Raw genomic sequence first — 17,507 nt, forward strand, 5'->3', positions numbered from 1 at the left:
TTCCCCTCCGGTCCCCGAGTGGTGGTCAAATTTATTTTCTTGTCCATTGTCTCTTGCTGGGATATCAAAGGACTATTGTTTGTTGATCAGCAAGGGTGCCGCAGGTTACTTGCAGGTCCCGGACAAGAGCGCTTCGCCTCTCTCCTCCACATCTTCCCCTTATCTCCTTTTGCCTGAAACTGAACTTTTAAGTATGTTGGATCTACCACAGAAAATCCCAGACTCAAGAGGATCAGCACTTCCACAAAAAACCCCTGTTTAGATTTTAAAAGATTAAGTGCGGTTATGTCTCATTTGTTTCATTTAGGGCCTTGACGAGGCTTGTTTTAATGCCCCACAGACACCATCTCTCTATCTGCACAGCACGGCTTACTCATCCAAAAAATGTTCCAATATAAAACTCATGGACGAAAAAACTAAATGTGCCACATACTTCCACAAGCCAGGAAATTCAGCCATTGTCAGAGGATAAAGAAGAAATTTTCCCATTAACTTGAGCACAAGAGCACATCTGTAAAAGTGTCAGTTGACTTTATTAGGATCGGCTTCACTCAGTTGAAGAAAAACAACTTTTGTCTTTGGAACGTTTACCACGGAAGAAAAAAAAAAAGGATTTATAAAATAAGTTGTTTGGAAGGACAATATATAAAACAATGGCATCAAAATATCTTTGACAAGAAAACAAATCCGAGAAGGAAAAAAAAAAGGCTCAAATAGTTTTTGGATGCGGGGCATTTTTTCCTCTTTTTGCCCTTTTGTTTACAAAATAATAACAAAAGAGGAAAAACAAACAAACAAACAAAATCAAGTTATTTACAGTGCATATATTTACATTAAGGCATTTTTGCTGGGGAGAAAGACGGTTGATCTGGTACAACCCCCACTTCTACACAATCAAATAAATACATTACAGTGCTATATTATCTTAACGCTACCTGCAGTGAATTAACAAATACAGTTGTAAGTTGAGGCTAAACCACACCACCAAAATGGACACTGAAGTGTACATCAAAGGGCAGGTTCACAGTTTTTCCAAGTATTCTCATGTCCATATGTACATTAAGAAGGTGATTTCAGTGCCAAACAAACTGAGTATTTTCTTTTTCAGTATGAAGTCCCCTCTTTGTAATTCCTCACCCAGCTCAACAAGTAAACACTGTTAGAGCACAAAGATAAGATTAACTCTGAAAGATACCCACTTGATTTGCCTGACACAGAATGATAAAGCCAAACGTTATCTCCAGCTGAACTTCACAATGTGTTTCTACACAGAATGAAGACCGTTGTCTCCCATCACTTATATTGAAAATGTTTTAAGCAGGTTTCTCTTTATGGCCAGTGTGTGATCAGTAACTTCTGCAATGTACATACAGGCTTGTGAGCATTGTTTATAGAACAGCTTGAAAAAATGTGAAACTGCCCCTTTAACAAAAAAAACAAAAAAACCCCCAAAAAACGTGTCCACGTTCGATTGACTGATCTGACTGAGCCGCGTTGCAAGTTAGTTGTGTACAGTCAGAGAGCAGAAACCCTCAGAGAAAGGACTGAGTGTCAAATTCACTTTTTTTTTTAAATTGTGTCCACATTGTGTCAGGATGTCTGTGAAGTTGCCTGAGCTGAGCTGTTAAATTACAATGAATGATGGGTAATCTTGTAACTTAAAATAAATTTCCTTTTTACAAAAAGCTGAGTCAAGAGATTAAGAAAGAAAAACAGCACCATGCGACTGTCTAAACCGATCACAGCTCTGCTACCACTGAACACAAACACATAAACCAGAGGAGGAGGCACTTAATACGGTGTCGAAGAATGAAGATGATACTTTGGTTCAAAACATCTGAAAGAAGTAAAAGACAAGATGGATGAGACAGATGATGTAAAGTAACTGCATTTCGAAGACGCTTAATTCGAGCTTGTGCATCAAATACAGTCAATTCTGTTTAACTGAATGAATTCTAGGATATGTCTACAGGTTCTGCTTACATTTCTCTGGCTGGGAATCCATCGAAAGACAATCTGAATAATTCATCACCTAATTGCTGCTCTTTAGCAACCATCCACCTCCCTCTGTTTCTCAGTTGTCCTCAGATCTCCTCTCTCTAAAATCAAAAATCTCTCCATCTCTCTATCTGCACCCCTCCCTCGATTTTTTTCCCCTGCACTATCTTCCCTCTCTCCAGAGTATAAATGCCTTCAATTTTTAATATCTGAACAGCAATGATTTGTGAGTTTCAGTCCAGTAGTGATAATGATCGTTCCAGTGGTGAATGAGATGCGTGAGCCAGAAAGGCTCGGACTTAAGATGACCAATTCTAGTGCAAACCAAATGATTTGGTAAAAAAAAAAAAAAAAAAAAAAAAAAAAAAAAAAATCAAATCTGGATATTCCAGTTATATAAACAAACTAACAAACCACAGAGTAAACAAAGATTTGGTTTGACTAGTTTTTGTTATGAAGCCAGTTCTATGTTAGAACAATGGAAAAAAAAGAGATGTACAAGTTTTGAGTGCTTTCATTCCAGTCACACAAAAGAGTCCAAATGGACTGGACACACATTTTGGAGCTACCATTTTTTTGTTGTTGTTACTACTTTTTTTTCTTTGCATTCATCCAAAGTCTATACCAAGTAAATCTGGAGGTTAAAGGTCTTTCTATTTTACAACCTCCAAATCATCCCACTCTGGGTGAAAGAGCAACATGTTTGTTAGGCTATCGTACTGTTTTAGCACATGATAGCAGCACCAGGAGGAGCTGTGGTGTCAGTGAAAGCTGCTCTGCATCAGGCAGCTTGTAACATTGGAGTTGTGGGAAAAAAAAAGTGAGTGCTTTACGTGTAGTGCTTGTGTATTTGTAGTGTGTATATGTGTGTGTGTGTGTGTGTGTGTGTGTGTGCAAATGCTGCTAGTTCTGGTGTCTCTTCATGTGCAGGGCGAGGTGGTCGGATCGGGAGAAGGCGCGCGAGCAGACGGCGCACTGGAAGGGTTTGGCGCCCGTGTGCTTCCGGTAGTGACGCGTCAGCTCGTCCGAGCGGGCGAAACGCCAGTCGCAGCTGTCCCACGTACACCTGTACGGCTTCTCACCTGCAGGGGAGGGAGAAAAGAGAAAGTATGATGAAGAAAACTGAACATGTCTAGGAGCTACCAGAGAATATCATTGTGTGATTATAGGTACTGATAGTGCTGGTTACATAGCTTGTCATTAAAATAGACGCTAATTCCCTGAGTTACATGATTCATGCAGCTGGGTGGAGGTACTGGGAAAACAGGCTTTACTGAAAAGTCCAGTAGTCTAACTGCTTATAGAGTCATAACGCTGTCACAGACATTCATCAAGCACTCAAACACTAACACTGCCCAAGTTTCCCATGGACGACTCGTCTGTGTAGTCTGCCTTTGCTTCTGTGCACATCTCTTTGTCTCTCTCTCATTCCAGCAACCTTCAGCTGCAGCTGCAGGTTCTTTGTGAAAACAAGTGCAACCTGTTTCATTCAGCCCGATCTCTGTCTTAGGCCCAAAAGTCAACCACCTCACCCTGTGATGTGCAACTACCAGTCCAGGTCCTCTGGCTCAGACGTGGGATTAAACGTCTTGTTCACCCAAATATATTTTTGCACTTAACTCTAATAATATCCATCCATTTTGGCTTCACTGGTGCAGGTTTTGATGCATTTGAATTTCATTCAAGATATTTAAATTAAGAACTGACATTCAAAAAACTCTTGATGAGTACATTGAACTCCAAAGACAAGACTTCAGAAACATTTCTGCCACTATGTATTCAGTTTGGTCTGGTGACAATGGGTACTTAAGAAATATGGCCAGTTGGGAAGTTGCAAAGTTGCTTAATGAGATAACGGCTCTGGAAAACATAATTAAAATGTTAAAATATCATATTTAGAGGTTCTCTGTGCACCATAAACATAGTTCTATACACCTCAATTAAACTGGAGTTGAAGCAGATATCTCAGAGATGGATATTTCAAAACCTGGGTGAGTATAAACAAAAGTATCTGCATGATGGATACCACTAGACGCAAGTGGGAAACTGCCCTTTTTTATCATTTGGGTGAACTGACCCTTTAAACAAACACAGCGAGGTCTGCAGCATTGCTAAAACAACCACAGTAAACCTGTTACAAAATTAACCACCGCATCGCCAAAGTTAGAAAAACACACCTGAAACTGAACACAATGAGGAGAGTCAATGAAAAGATGCAGAGGAAAAAAAAAAGAAGTGAACTGAGAGAAGCGTTCAGTTCTCACAATACACTCGCAAAACACATGCACCCATGCACGCACGCACGCACACAGACACACAAACAATCAGGGTAATGGATGTTGATGGAGATTAGAGTGGGAACTCCCACAGGGACCCAAACGCATTAGGAATCATCTCATACAGATTACTGACAGGTGTGTGTGGACGTGTCTGTGTGTGTGTGAGAGAGAGTGTGTGTGTATACGAGTGCACTGAAGCAGCTGAATAAGAGAAGTAGAATGAGTAACAGACAAAGATAGAAATAGAGGACGGGTGGGGGGGGGGGTGTCCAGGAAGGGCAGAAGGTGGGAGGGCGGCACAAAAAGCAGAGGGAGCAGATGATTAGATGAATGAAAGCGATGGAAATAAATGAGGAAAAATAACTAAGCGAGGCTGACAGGGGGGGGGGGGGGTATGGAGGCTGCTGCTACATCCCTCTTTACGTGTCGTGTTCTCATCTTGTGGTCTGTAATAACTGCAATAACCACAATCAGCCTGCAGCACGAATGACGCCAGATCTAATTGTCGTGTCATGTTCCCAGTGCTGAAATGCATGGCAAGCACACCCACAACAACAGAGCGACTAGTTGAGATTCACAAATGGAACAGATTCTGGATTGCAAAGTGGTAAGAGTGAGTTTTGTGTGTGTATCCAGATGAGTGAGGAATGCGTAGATATCAACAGAAGCTTTGTTTTGTTAGCTGGAGTGAGGTGGGGCCCAACACCTAAGTACTTTGTTTGTTGACATTGCTCATCCAAAACTAATAGTTCAAATGTTACTGTAAATGCAAAGGAATGAGAGCGACTGAAAAGAGAGAAGAAAAGAAAGTGAATACAATAAAAAGGAGAATGGACTGTGAAGGGCACACGGGGATGACTGAAGCGGAGATATGACGGACAAGATGATCTAAGATATTTTTGTATCTGCACAGACAGATCTTGTATATATTTATAGCATTGAACAAGCCTGACTAGTCTCCGAAAAGTGTATCAAAGCATTTAAACATCAATGTCTAAACAGGCAATGGGATCCCGAGAGACACGGCACCACACGTCTAGCGCTGACCACATAGCGCGAGAGTCATCCCCTGGCAGAAGTGTGTCACTTCCACCTGTTTTGATGGAATAGTATATTGGGCAGAGGATGGGAATGGGGTAGGATACATTTACACACACATGCCAAGAACACAACACTCTGCCTAGCAACATGGTGCCAGCGCAGATACCGAAATACGAGTCGAGTGGGCAGCGTCATTTTTTCGACTGGTCCCGTTTAAAAAGGCTGCATTAATTAAGAGGAATGCCTTACCCGTGTGAGTTCTGAGGTGGGCTTTCAGATGGGACGACTTGGTGTAGACCTTCTTGCAGCCTGACGACAGACACACAGACAGAGAGACAGACAGACAGAGAGATAAACACAAACAGAAGGCTAAATCCAAATCCAAATAATTTAGGTGCCAGATATGTATTTACCCAATAAACGGAGCTGTGGTATGCTAGAAATTTGGACTAATGAAGAACAGAAGCTGGTTGGAATCACATATACTCAATGTTGTTTTGTAGAAAAACAAAAAGTAGTCCAACACACATTCAGATTTTTAAAAGTTCATGTAACTGTGTTAAAAAAGTGGCCCACGCATTCTTATCTGGAATCAAAACGGTTTAAATTTGGTGTATTTGCAAATAAATTAACTCAACCACATGCCACTAATCGCTCAGAGTACAGAACTTCTGTTCACTGCACCTGTTAGTTTGACATCAAAGTCTTGATATTTTAAGTTGTGGATTACAAAACCTTTTGCATATTATCTCATACATAGTATGTCAGAAAGGTCATTAGGATTTCAAATGATTTAGAAAGATATTCTTCAGATTTATTATGACTTAAAACAAGGATAGAATGATAGAATTTAATGTACTGTAAAAAAATAAATAAACAGAGAACAGTGTGACTAACATGCATTGGGTAAAGTGTGGGTCTGTCCTTGTGTGAATATGACACATCTACTTCATCTGACTTTAAAGAAATTAGACGTGTGCGAACATGCTGCAGGAGGCACAGCCTATTTTACACGCTGCCACAGGCTAGTTGACATTACATGTCCTACAAGTAGCTGCACATCGTATAGCTACAGTATGTGTGTGTGTGTGTGTGTAAGCCAGTTAGAAAAATATCTGTGCATGCAATCTCAAGTGTGACTGTATGCAAGTGTGTGTGTGTGTAAAAATAAAATCAAATGTCATTTAAGGAGAATGTCTATCTAATTAACACACTCACACACACACACACACACACACACTTCATCCCACGATCATACCAGTGATGACTTTAAAGCCACAACAATGTAGGAGAGCTCACGGCTGAGAGTGCCGGAGCTATTTGAGGTGTGGTAATAAACGTATAAAGTAGATTTTCAACCAGACAGTTAATTGACAGGCAGTGACTGATGGTCTCCATTGCCAAAATATTCTGATCCCGGAGCAGCATGTTCTGTGCTGTGGCTGCAGTACATATCGTGACTCATTGGCCTGGGAAAGTCATTCAAAACACAACATATAATTTCAAAAAAATGCACTGGTGTCTTAAAATAAAGCTGGTTTTCTAAAAGCTGACCTTTGTGAGTGAGCGGAGATTCACCTGACCGCAGCTCAGTGTAAAAATAAACACACTCACACAGCAGTGACAGGAATCAACATGCGCACACAGTGGAAGACCTGTGCTCTTGTTCTAACCTGGGTAATCACAGTGGTGGATCCGTCGTTTCTCCAGGTCAGGGTTGTTCCTCCGGCTGTAGCGGACAGGCACGGTGGTCTGAGCTGGGGTCGGGGCTGGGGTTGTGGTGGGGGCTTGGGGAAGGGCAGCGGCTTGGCCTGGGACCGGCGCGGGACCCGTGGTGAGGGGCAGGGCTAAGCCGCCGGGTCCCGGGCTGGGTCCGAGCCCTGGGGTGCCGCCTGCCAACTTGGAGGCGATGGTAGCCGCGTATGAGGGAGGAGGGGACATGGTGTGGAGCAGCTCCTTCTGTCTGTCGGGGCTGCCGGGCTCCGAGCTGGGCGGAGAGGGCGGCAGGTAGGGCACGTGCTGCTGGAGGAAATGGGGGTGCGCCTGAGGGTGAGGGTGTGTGTACGCTCCCCCGCCCAGGCCACAGTAGGAAGGCTTGGCAGTCTGCTCCTGTTGAGATGCAGAGGAAGCTACCGGCAAGTCATGGAAAGGCGTGTGGATTGTGGAAGTGGAAGTGTGTTGTATCTGCTGCTGATGATGATGCTGATGCTGATGCTGAGCCTCCATACCATTGCCATGGTGATGGTCCAAGCCAGAGTTTAGGAGCTGAAACAACGAGCCGCTGCCGTCATGGTGGTGGAGAGCGTGCTGCTCGAACTGTGACGACATTTCCTGTTTGACAAACACCTCTGGCACCGAATCGCCGCCTCGGCCGCCTCCCGACTGGTTGAAAACACTGGTGAAGTCTGGTAACCCTGTTAATGTCATGTTTATGGCTGAGGTTTCCATGGCGATGCTCCCGGGGCCGTGCCCAGATGTGCTGCAGCTACTCGTGGCGGGCGTAGAGCTGGGGCAGTGCGGCTGCAGGTTGGGGGAGAAACACGGGGAGGCAGATTCTGTTTTGATTTGGGTGAGACCTGCGTGGTTCTGGTGCTGAGGGGGCCGCACCTGCTGACACAAGCCCATCCTCAGGTAGGCGACGTCGGGGAGGTAAAGATTCATGTTGAGGGTGTAGGGAGCGCCGGCGTGATCGTCAGCGAAGAACTGATCCACTGCAGATGTGCTGTCCCTGTGTGGCTTCTGCTGGCCATCTGTGGAAGGTGGGAGGGAAAGAGGCTGAGGGGAGAGATACCTGTCCATCTCACATTTTGCCTGTTGATAAAAAAAAAGAAAAAGAAAGACAAACACACATAAAAAGTCTGGTTTAGAAACACATAATTTCCTGGTTTTAAAGTAAACTCTGGTTAAAATGAAATGTACCCAGCTCTGACTTCAGCAAGCGCTTCTCATGAGCCACCATGAAACTATTCTGAGGCGCTATTTTGAGAAGACAAAGGTTTGATAGGACAGTCACCGCTAAAACATTTATCAAGTAGTCATCAATAGGCGGTTGCCACATTCCCTCTCTCCCTGCAAGGCTGAACTCAAAAACCTATCAGCTGCAAGGGCAACAGTTGAGGATCAGCCTACGCTCTGGCGAAAAATAAAGAGATCTAACTCCTCTCGTTTTAACATTAGGAAATCTGCACATCGCTGATCAAACAGGTGATCAACTTTGGGGTCAAAACAATTCCCCAAGCAATTCATATTGTGCACCTGATTGCTGTGAATCAGAAGGGATCTAACTGGTGTAAAAGTTAGAGGAGCCCTGCAGCAGAGGATGAAACAGCAACATGAAAGGGAATGGGGAAACACCCATGCCTTCCCTGTCCGCTGCAGCAGCAGTGGCGGCAGCAGCAGCAGCAGCAGCAGCAGTAGTCTGGGGATGGGCTGCTATTTCTAGGCTCCTGATCCTACCAGCTGTTACATAGACCTCTCTCCTCTGCCGCACAAGTTTCCTGCTAACTGGGGTGGTGGTGGTAGTGAGGATGGTGGGGAGGGAGGGAGGGAGGGGGGGGGGGGGCAGAGTTGCCGGGACCTTTCTGTCCGAAGCTGGAGTCAGTTGTTGTCAGGGTGGTATGATGGTGAGAGGGGACGCCAAGGAGAGACCAACAACTGGTGACCAACTGGCTGGCACAGAAAAAAAAAAAAAAAAACATGCGGTGAATGCGTTTTGCAGGCGGAGCAGCTCGGCTTCACTGTCCAGCTGGTCGCAGCCCTGCTTACCGCAAATAGTACACAGCAAAGTGATGATTAACATCATGCAGCTAGGGTCGACTGAAAGGTGGAGGCCAGCAAGAAACAAACAAATTAAAAAAAAAAAAAAAAACAACCTGAGTGTACAACCAGTCTGCCACGCCCATTCAATGAAATACATCACTAATGTGTAAAGTCGGTGGTTTCTGTTCGTGTTTACCTGTGTGTAGTCGTTCTGTCCAGCCTTGTCCGTTTCTGAGATCTTGCAGTCCAAGCCGAACAACGCCGAGTCCTCCAGAGGGAATCCAGCGGGGAGAGTCGCCTTCTGCAGCGTATAGAAGGGATCCTCCTGCCCGCCGCCGCTCATCGTGAGTGCCGCGGCCATGAAGCTCCGACGCAGCAGCACCGCCGCACAACGATCGCTCGTCCTGTTATGCAAATAAAAAAATAAAAAAAAGAAGGGAGGATGATGCTACAGCGTACCACCGGGAAAGGAACGAAACCGACGAGGTGGAGCGCGTGCGGTGGAGTTATTAACTGCGTGGCCGGCTGCTACATCCCCTTCCACTTGTTTCATTCCTCCACCGGCCCACAGACAGTTTTCTATCTCCTGTTGTAAGGGCGGAGCGGCTCCAGTGTAAATACAGCGCATGCACCGCCCACCAAACCTTTAAAAAGGCTTTGATCATTCATTCACCGGCCACCGCCCTACGCTCCATCTAAATACACCGACAACACTGTCGTAAAGTGTATACAGGCACGGCCAGACCTCACACACATCCACAAAGGTAGTGAGGGTGAAACTCAACCTTTTTTAAACATGTCTTTTGTAAAAAGAATATCTGCAATAGGCAGTGGCCTGAGAAGTACTCAGATCTTTTACCTCAGTAAAAGTAAATATACCACAGTATAGAAATACTCAGTACAAGTAGAAATGCATTTAAAAAGTAAAAGTACAAAAGTATTAACATCAAAATATACTATAAAGTGTGAAAAGTAAAATATAACGCAGAATGGCCCATTTCAGAAGAATATTATTTGGGCCATAACTATTGCATTCAAGTTGAAGTAATGCTGCTGATGGAAGAAATTACAGAAATTGTGACTAATAAAAAACTGCTAGATAATATTATATCATAAGTTATTAGTTGATTGTTATTTATTAAAATAAGTCAATCTAAAGCTGTCAGATGAATGTTGTGAAGTAAAACATCTGCCTCCAAAATGTATTGTTGTAGAAGTATAAAATGGAGTTGCTTAAGTACCTCAGAATTATACTTAAGTGCGGTACTTTTCACCAAAGTTCTATAGGAAATATTCATATTCTCAAATTCTGAAAATTCAAATCTGAGTTATATTTGCCACAATGTACCTCCTTGTCTACTGTAAACCCTTAAAGGAATATTCTAGTACATCACTTCCATGTAGTTGGGGGTCTCAAAAGAGACAAGTTAAAACAAGACCCGCCATAATCCCATAATGTGAGTCTTTCATTAGACTCCTAATGCCTCCTAAATGCCCACTTCATTCAAACCCCACACATCCAGTTTGTAAATGCAGGTTTTCTGTTCAAAATTTGAAGTCCTCAGCCTGAGCTGAGATGGTTTATTTAAAACTTTGGAAAGCACCTCTAAAGACACAGAAGACACAACTAACAGTGTGCACGGTGGCACCTGTAGCGACAAGAAAAATGAGCTTTGTGTGCAAAGTTGTTCCGAGTGCCCCTTTAATATGTGACAATGAGGGATCTTTAAAGTTAAGAGGACACCCTTGTATGGTGAGGTGGATGGTGTTATGGTGTCAACATTATTTACAAAGGACAAGATCACATGTTAACATCTTGTGCAGTTTATTATGGGAAATACCTTGTGAAGCAGCGACGCAGAAATAAACAGGGCCTGTGAATTTCTGACACATGTTAAAGTGTGTGCATGAACTGATGTCATACAAGTGACAAGTGCTGTTTTTTTAAGCAAATTCTAATGTAGTGTTTGTTCTGGTTATACAATATAACAAGAAAATAAGGTGGTGTATTGCAAACTATTATAAGCTCAGTTAGAAAAAGCATTTGATTAAAAAGAAAAAAAAACTGATGAAAAATGACAAACTGGCTTTACAGCAGTCCCCTGGCCAAGTTTAATATGACACCGATAAGAACATGGTCTGAAATGATAAAGGTATGCCTGCTATGTCTATATTTAAAGCCAAAGGAGCCTCAGCTTGTGCAAATCAAAGGCTAAAGTTCCTGCAATGCTGTTTGTCTGTGGCCACCAGTATCTGCGAACCTGGAAAAGATGAGAAAATAATGATAGACAGACCTAATAAAACAGACCACTGCCAAGAAAGAGGAATTTTTGGGCAGTCAGTTAGCTAGGAATGTGTACCCTGTGGAAGGTAATACCTCTGGTTTTGGACCAGTACGTGGAGAATTTATCCTTTCTGAACAATATGTAACCAGGGGTTGAGAACAACAAAACACTGACACCAGTAACAGTTTCTGCTTTTGTATTTCAAAGTTGTTGAAATTTAAAGTGTAATTTAAAGGTTTAAAATACAAACACCCTTGATAAAAACATGAGATTGCTAAAGCCCTGAGTGAAAATTATTAGTAGCCATAGTAGTAGTTGTAGTAGTAGTAGTTTATTTGGGTTTCTGCTCAGCTTTTGATACCAGTCAGGAACTTCTTTTTTGGTCTGCAAATGAAAGAGACAGAAAGAGGAAATGATGGTTAGAGAAGTCCAGAGCAAGAGCTTTTCTCTGTATTCACCCTGTTTGACTTTTCATGCTCCAAGGATTTAAGACTACAGCGTATCTTTACTCAGCTGACTGCACCGAAAATCTCAAATGAAACCAAATGTCAGAAAAGCAATTTATCATTCCTGAGAACCTTTAGTGTCCTTTGTTTTGAACTTCTGTCCAGGCAGGTTAAGGTGGTGTGACTCATACAAGGGTGTTGCCAAGTTAGACACTTACGAATACAGTGGGTTTGGGTTTGTTTGGTGACTCTTCCTCTGCGGTCCGATTGATTCTTTTAGACTGTTGTTTTCTTGCGCCAGAGCTCCTGACATCGGTTTTATCCGTTTCCAGCAGATCCAAAGCGTCTCCCTGTCTGGACCGCATGCTGATCAGGACCTGCTTCATCACTGCTAACTCCTGGAGAATCCCATGGTTCATGAAAATAAGGACATGAAAACAAAGGTGAAATAATAAACATAAATCTTTATGAGAAATAACTGGGAGTGTAGTGTCTGAGAGGCCAGAGGTCTCAACTAAATTATCAGGTTATTTTTTAATCATAGAGATGAAGTAAAAATTGAAGTAAAAATTGAAATAAATGTACCACTCGTATATAATATTTTAAGATAATACTTCAACATGTTGTGAAATATTGGCTTTAAAATGTATATTTCCAAGAATTTTTATAGCTGCTTTCTGGTGACATGTTTTCCCTGAACCACAGGCCAATGCAGGTGAACCTCTTGAAGACCAACTATGGGACAACTTGCAATAAACTCAACAAGCCCAAGGGTCTGCAGGGGTGGCAGCAGGGCAGAGGGGAGGACTCTGGGCCATTTCACGGTTCTATTTATCACCCCTGAGGACATGAGCCCTGGCATGTCACACGCACGTACGCACGCACGAGTGCACACACATACACCAAAACACACACGCACCCTGGTGGCATCCCAAACAGCCAAGCAGAGGAACAGCTGTCTATGACAGGGCACATACTTCATACAGCAAACGGCTGGCTTCGAGGGGGGGGGGGACACACTCATCCACGTGCACGCGCACACGAACACACGCAATCTTGAAGGAAGCATTGCAACACAGTGCAATAACTTGTCTGGTGTGAATATCAAACGCCTGTCTTATTTTAAATATAAAAAGCAGAGCTGCAATGATTACTAGATTATTTGATAACTTAATCAACAGGAAATGTAATAATTATTAAGCAAAAATAAAAAACATTTCATGATTTGAGGTTTTCAAAAGTGAGAATAAGTTGCTTTTCTTCAACTTAAATATATCAAAATATTTTTAGGTTTTGGTTGGACTAAAAAAGAAATAGAATGGGAGACACTGAATGCAGCTGTTTACAGCTACACAACATCACGATGGAAAACATCAGTTAAACATAACAAACAACATCATCATCACGTGTACCTCCCGATGGTTGAGCAGTCTCTCCAGATCGGCGGCCATGTTGTTTTTCACCTGCTGCAGGGCGGTCCGCTCTTTCCTCAGAGAACTGGGGTTACACCCAAAAACAGAGATCAGAGTTAACAGGAAAATATTTCTATACTTACTACAAGTTATGACTATTATATTACATTATTGTTGTCATGTACAAGGTCATGTTAAACTTGCTGAACAAGTTAGTCCTCTGAATCACTGACAGTTCATGTGATTCATTAAGGTAGGCTTTTCAAGATTCCAGAATGTTGCTTCATTTGCGTGACTGTGTAATATGGAAAAATTATGGACTCTAATTGGTTTACTAGTGTTGAGAGCATAAATCACTGGTATAAAACCACCAACAGCCAAACAATAAATTAAACACAAGTCATGAATTTCTAAAATATACTAAATAAGAAATTGCCCTTTAAAAGCCTTTTGTGAGTTTGTGAGTCTTACATCTTCTGAGAAGACTAGAGCTTTCACAGCACTGTCCAAGCGTTCTTTCCTCGGGCTGTGACACATACAAGCAGGAGCTTGTAATGGGGTGCTTTAAAGCAAATCATCTTGCAAATCTTGAAATAACAGTTTGGTAACCTCACCTTTTACTGAGAACTTTGGAAAAAAGCCTGATGTTAGCCAATCTCTGAGCTGAGTGAATTTTGAATAACTGAGAATACAATTAATACTTAAGACAGAGAGCCTGTAGTACTTAAAAGTGAAAATCTCCTGTGAGCTGTGTTTCTGCTGTTAAAACAGATAATACTGCACAGCCAGAGGAAAACTTCAATATCTCTGTCAGATGGGGAGGCTTGAGAAGCTTGAGAGCATTTTAAAAAGGATTCTATTTTTCTTTTTTTTTGCTTTCCTGCTTGCCCCAGGTGAGCGCTCAGTAGTAGTGAGCAGCAAGAGAAAACCTGCAGTCTGTCAGTTTTGCATATTTCTCAGGTTAAAATACAGAGGGGGACTAGAAGGATTTAGGTCAGTGCCAGGTAGTGTAGGTGTGCTGATGTGAAACACTTGGGTACAAACACATGCAGGTTTGCACAAACACAGACTGAGCTAGGTCTGATAAGGACAGAAGACAACAAAGGGAGATAATGCAAAAAAAAAAACGCAGAGGGGTGGGAGGTGTGGCTTGCTGAGAAAATTACAAGATACAAAATGTTAAAATGAAAATTGTGCATATCTGTACAGGTACCTGACATCGTCCTCAAGCGAGGTGATGCGTTCCTTCAATGTGCTGATCTGTGCTTCTCTTTGTCTCACTGTCTCAATCAGGTAGCTATAGGGCTGCTGCGTCTGCTGCAGCAGCTGGTTGGCTGCCAACAACTGACAAACAAGACATATATGTGCATACTTACATACTTAGTAATACACCTAAAACTCAGATCTACATTTTAGCACACGCTGTACGACTCTGTGAACTGTGAAAAGTCACAATGACAGCTAAACACCTGTCACCATGATGTTCACTGTATATATAAAAGCTGATGTAAGGAATAATTCCACACTGTGGTCATATCATAAAATAGTGCAATTCTGTCAATATTTGTGACTCACCTTTGAAGCAACAACCAAAGCCAAGATTTCCTAATCTCTGACGTCTTTGTCTCTGAAGGGATGGCTTCAGTGCTCTTAAATGTGAGCTTTTATGAAGGCATATCTTTTTATTAAAAAGTAGTAGACCACTGAATTTACAGATGAAGATATGAAGTGGAAATGCAATGAAAATTTACAATCTTAACAACATCTTTCTTGCAATTACTGAAAGAGAAACATCTTTATAAGGTTTTGATGATCCCTTATGAGAGTGCATGTTCTTCACATAATACGATATTACTGGGCCACTATCATGCTTAAAATCTATGTAACAATAGATAAAGTTAGGGTGTTACACATTAAGCCACTTTTACAGCCAGCCAGTAGTGAATAGAACTGGGTGGGAGGGTGAGGACAATAGTTAGTCAGGGCATCTGTGTGGGTGGTTAAGTGGTTAACACCCTTGCCTTTTTCAGTGAATGAGAAGTATAATTTTTTCATCTTTCTTCCTTTCATGCTTGATGAATCATAAGGTATTCCACACGAGTGCCAGTCAGTCACAGCTGACAGTTGAATGGCTGGCTTATTTAGTCTCGACTCTGCCCCCTCTCCAGTGGGTCTTGCAAAATCTCTGCTCTCTTTGAGATTAGAATAAAGAGTGAGGGGAGCAGCTAATGCACACTGGTCGCCGGAGCTGTCAATCTCGTAATTTCGAACCTCACTGGATGATTTTTAGCGTCAGAGCACGAGTAGTAGACATGTGACTGCACACAGAGTCACACACAGACAAAATACACACACCCAAAATTAAAGTCTTAGCGTTGAACACACATGCATATTGTGTGCCAAACGCAACAAAAGCCTCGATGATTGGTGCAGTGAGTTGGGAGAGTGAAGAGCATGGCCGTCACGGTTTTTGGCAATGTTTTCCACTCTGTCAACAAGTGTGACAGGCACTAAGACTCCTCGCTCCAAGGTCTGCGGTATCTACAGTCTGCTCTCAAAACTTGACTTGATTTTAAAGAAGGGGATTTGACAGGACCATTGTTAAACTTGGACAAACCCTAATCAATGAGTCCTGTAGTGTGGTTAACAAGCTGCTCAATTAAAAAAACATTTTTGTAGTCATTTCTTCTTGTAATCGAATGTGGTTTGATGCCAGGGTTGAGTCTGTCTTTAAGAGAGCGATTAGATGTGCTCTCACCATTGACACAGAGTCATGCCATCGTGTGAGAAGGTAAACGTGGATGATTAGAGTGGAGTCACCAGGCTTGGCTCTGTGATAATGACTCTCTTATGTAATAAGAGAGAGGTGAAAGGCAGCTGAAATAAATCATTATGACTTTGATAGAAATCACCATAATCTGAGTTGCTGTGGAAGATCTGTGATTGTGGGAAAAAACAAGGGTTATAGTGAGCTGGCAGTGCTTAAACTGAACTTTAAATCTGATTTATAATTATCCACCTGAATGTCATATGTGTGTCTGTGTTTGTGTGTGTTTACCTCTTCAGATATCTGTCCTGTCTGTGACTTGTATCTGTCCAGCTCTTGCCTCAATGATGTGTTTTGCCTCTCAAGCTGCAGCACCCTGCGTGCCAGGTGAACGCTGTACAACAGCCACACAAACACAGTTGCGGAAATTCCAAAACATGACAACACCAACAAGTTTACACTAGCGTGTATTTCCGTGTTGTTTCTCCTTCAGTTTAGGTAGTCGACAGTTGAGATTGAGGGTTTTTGGTTGCACATGCATGTTTCAAATCAAGGACTGTTTTACTGTATTGCTTTTAGAAAATGCATACAAAAACTTGAAATGATACAAATGGTGCAGGACATTTAGGTGTACAAATGTTTTATGAGGTAGAAAATACAAATGTTTGCTTTGTTAGGCCTTAAAGGTGTACTGAGAGAATGGGTTTATGCTCAGAAAAGCTTAAGTAAAATATCAAAATACCAACATTGCTGTAATGTCCTTTATGTGGTCAGGAAGGAAAATCTGCACTTAGTTTTTATGTAGTGACATTTCTAACAATATCTCTTCTCCTTGAAATGCCAAGTATATCATGTACTGTACCTCTGCTTTAGTCTTCTTTTGGCCGTTGTGGGAACATTGGCTCCGTAGCCGTACGAGAACAGAACTCTCTCAGCTTCCTCTTCATTCTCAACTGGCAACAGACAGAAACATAAATACTGTCTATACATCTGCAGGACCATTATGATAACCAGGTAGCAGTGTGTGGTTGTTTGAGGGGTTCACCGAATCAAATGAAAGACTTTTTAAGACCTTTTAACATTTTTCACAGTCGTAGTGGTATGAAGGTAAGAAAGATTATTATTATTATGATTATTTTTAAATTACTTCCTCAGTCTATAACAGGACAAAACATTTTATAACTAGCTTTACACTTTATAACTAAACAGTCTAAGGCAGAGAAAATATGTAAGGCTGCAGTAGATTAAATTTAAGACTTTTTAATACCTTCTATGGGCTTTTTAAGTGAACTAAATTTAAAGCTTTTTAAGACTTTTCAGATACCCTGTGTTTGTACTTCTTCTGTTCCTGTATCAAGCTTTTATAAATTTACTGGAAAAAAGCTGTAGTAAAATTCAGTTGTTTTGCACATCATCTTTTTATTCTCCTAAACTTCTGTTCCATCCGGTCTCACAAGGGCCTCTATTACACCTGCACAATAGCAATTACTGATTTTTCTCTACATCTTAATCCAATACGA

At 42.0% G+C, this 17,507-nt stretch overlaps 2 protein-coding genes across 2 annotated transcripts; both read right to left on the reverse strand.

The window, feature by feature from the left end:
* Positions 1 to 510: 510 nt before the first annotated feature.
* Positions 511 to 9,699, reverse strand: LOC108880494 (Krueppel-like factor 5). Its single transcript, XM_018672032.2, has 4 exons — positions 9,274 to 9,699; positions 6,992 to 8,129; positions 5,568 to 5,627; positions 511 to 3,080 (listed from the first exon to the last, which is right to left on the reverse strand). Exons 1-4 carry the CDS (start codon positions 9,436 to 9,438, stop codon positions 2,902 to 2,904), a joined length of 1,542 nt encoding a protein of 513 aa, XP_018527548.1. The 5' UTR covers positions 9,439 to 9,699; the 3' UTR covers positions 511 to 2,901.
* A 1,900-nt stretch (positions 9,700 to 11,599) lies between these two features.
* On the reverse strand, positions 11,600 to 17,019 carry LOC108880492 (progesterone-induced-blocking factor 1-like). The gene is made up of 6 exons (XM_018672031.2): positions 16,850 to 17,019; positions 16,279 to 16,381; positions 14,434 to 14,564; positions 13,221 to 13,305; positions 12,027 to 12,206; positions 11,600 to 11,746 (listed from the first exon to the last, which is right to left on the reverse strand). The coding sequence occupies exons 1-6, from the start codon at positions 16,987 to 16,989 to the stop codon at positions 11,600 to 11,602; spliced, it is 786 nt and encodes a 261-aa protein (XP_018527547.2). The 5' UTR covers positions 16,990 to 17,019.
* Between the last annotated feature and the right edge of the window lie 488 nt (positions 17,020 to 17,507).

This window comes from Lates calcarifer, unplaced genomic scaffold (genome assembly GCF_001640805.2).
Source record: "Lates calcarifer isolate ASB-BC8 unplaced genomic scaffold, TLL_Latcal_v3 _unitig_94_quiver_1956, whole genome shotgun sequence".
In the NCBI taxonomy this organism is placed as follows: Eukaryota; Metazoa; Chordata; class Actinopteri; family Centropomidae; genus Lates; species Lates calcarifer.

Excerpts from the sequence above, each read along its gene's own strand:
- LOC108880494 (XM_018672032.2), bottom strand. The coding sequence starts at position 9,438 with ATGGCCGCGGCACTCACGATGAGCGGCGGCGGGCAGGAGGATCCCTTC. Across the intron at positions 8,130-9,273 it reads GACAGAACGACTACACACAG|GCAAAATGTGAGATGGACAG; the intron begins GTAAACACGAAC and ends TTTTATCAACAG. Across the intron at positions 3,081-5,567 it reads CCACCTCAGAACTCACACGG|GTGAGAAGCCGTACAGGTGT; the intron begins GTAAGGCATTCC and ends CCTCCCCTGCAG.
- LOC108880492 (XM_018672031.2), bottom strand. The coding sequence starts at position 16,989 with ATGGTCCTGCAGATGTATAGACAGTATTTATGTTTCTGTCTGTTGCCA. Across the intron at positions 16,382-16,849 it reads AAAAGAAGACTAAAGCAGAG|CGTTCACCTGGCACGCAGGG; the intron begins GTACAGTACATG and ends GCTGTTGTACAG. Across the intron at positions 14,565-16,278 it reads CAGGACAGATATCTGAAGAG|TTGTTGGCAGCCAACCAGCT; the intron begins GTAAACACACAC and ends CTTGTTTGTCAG.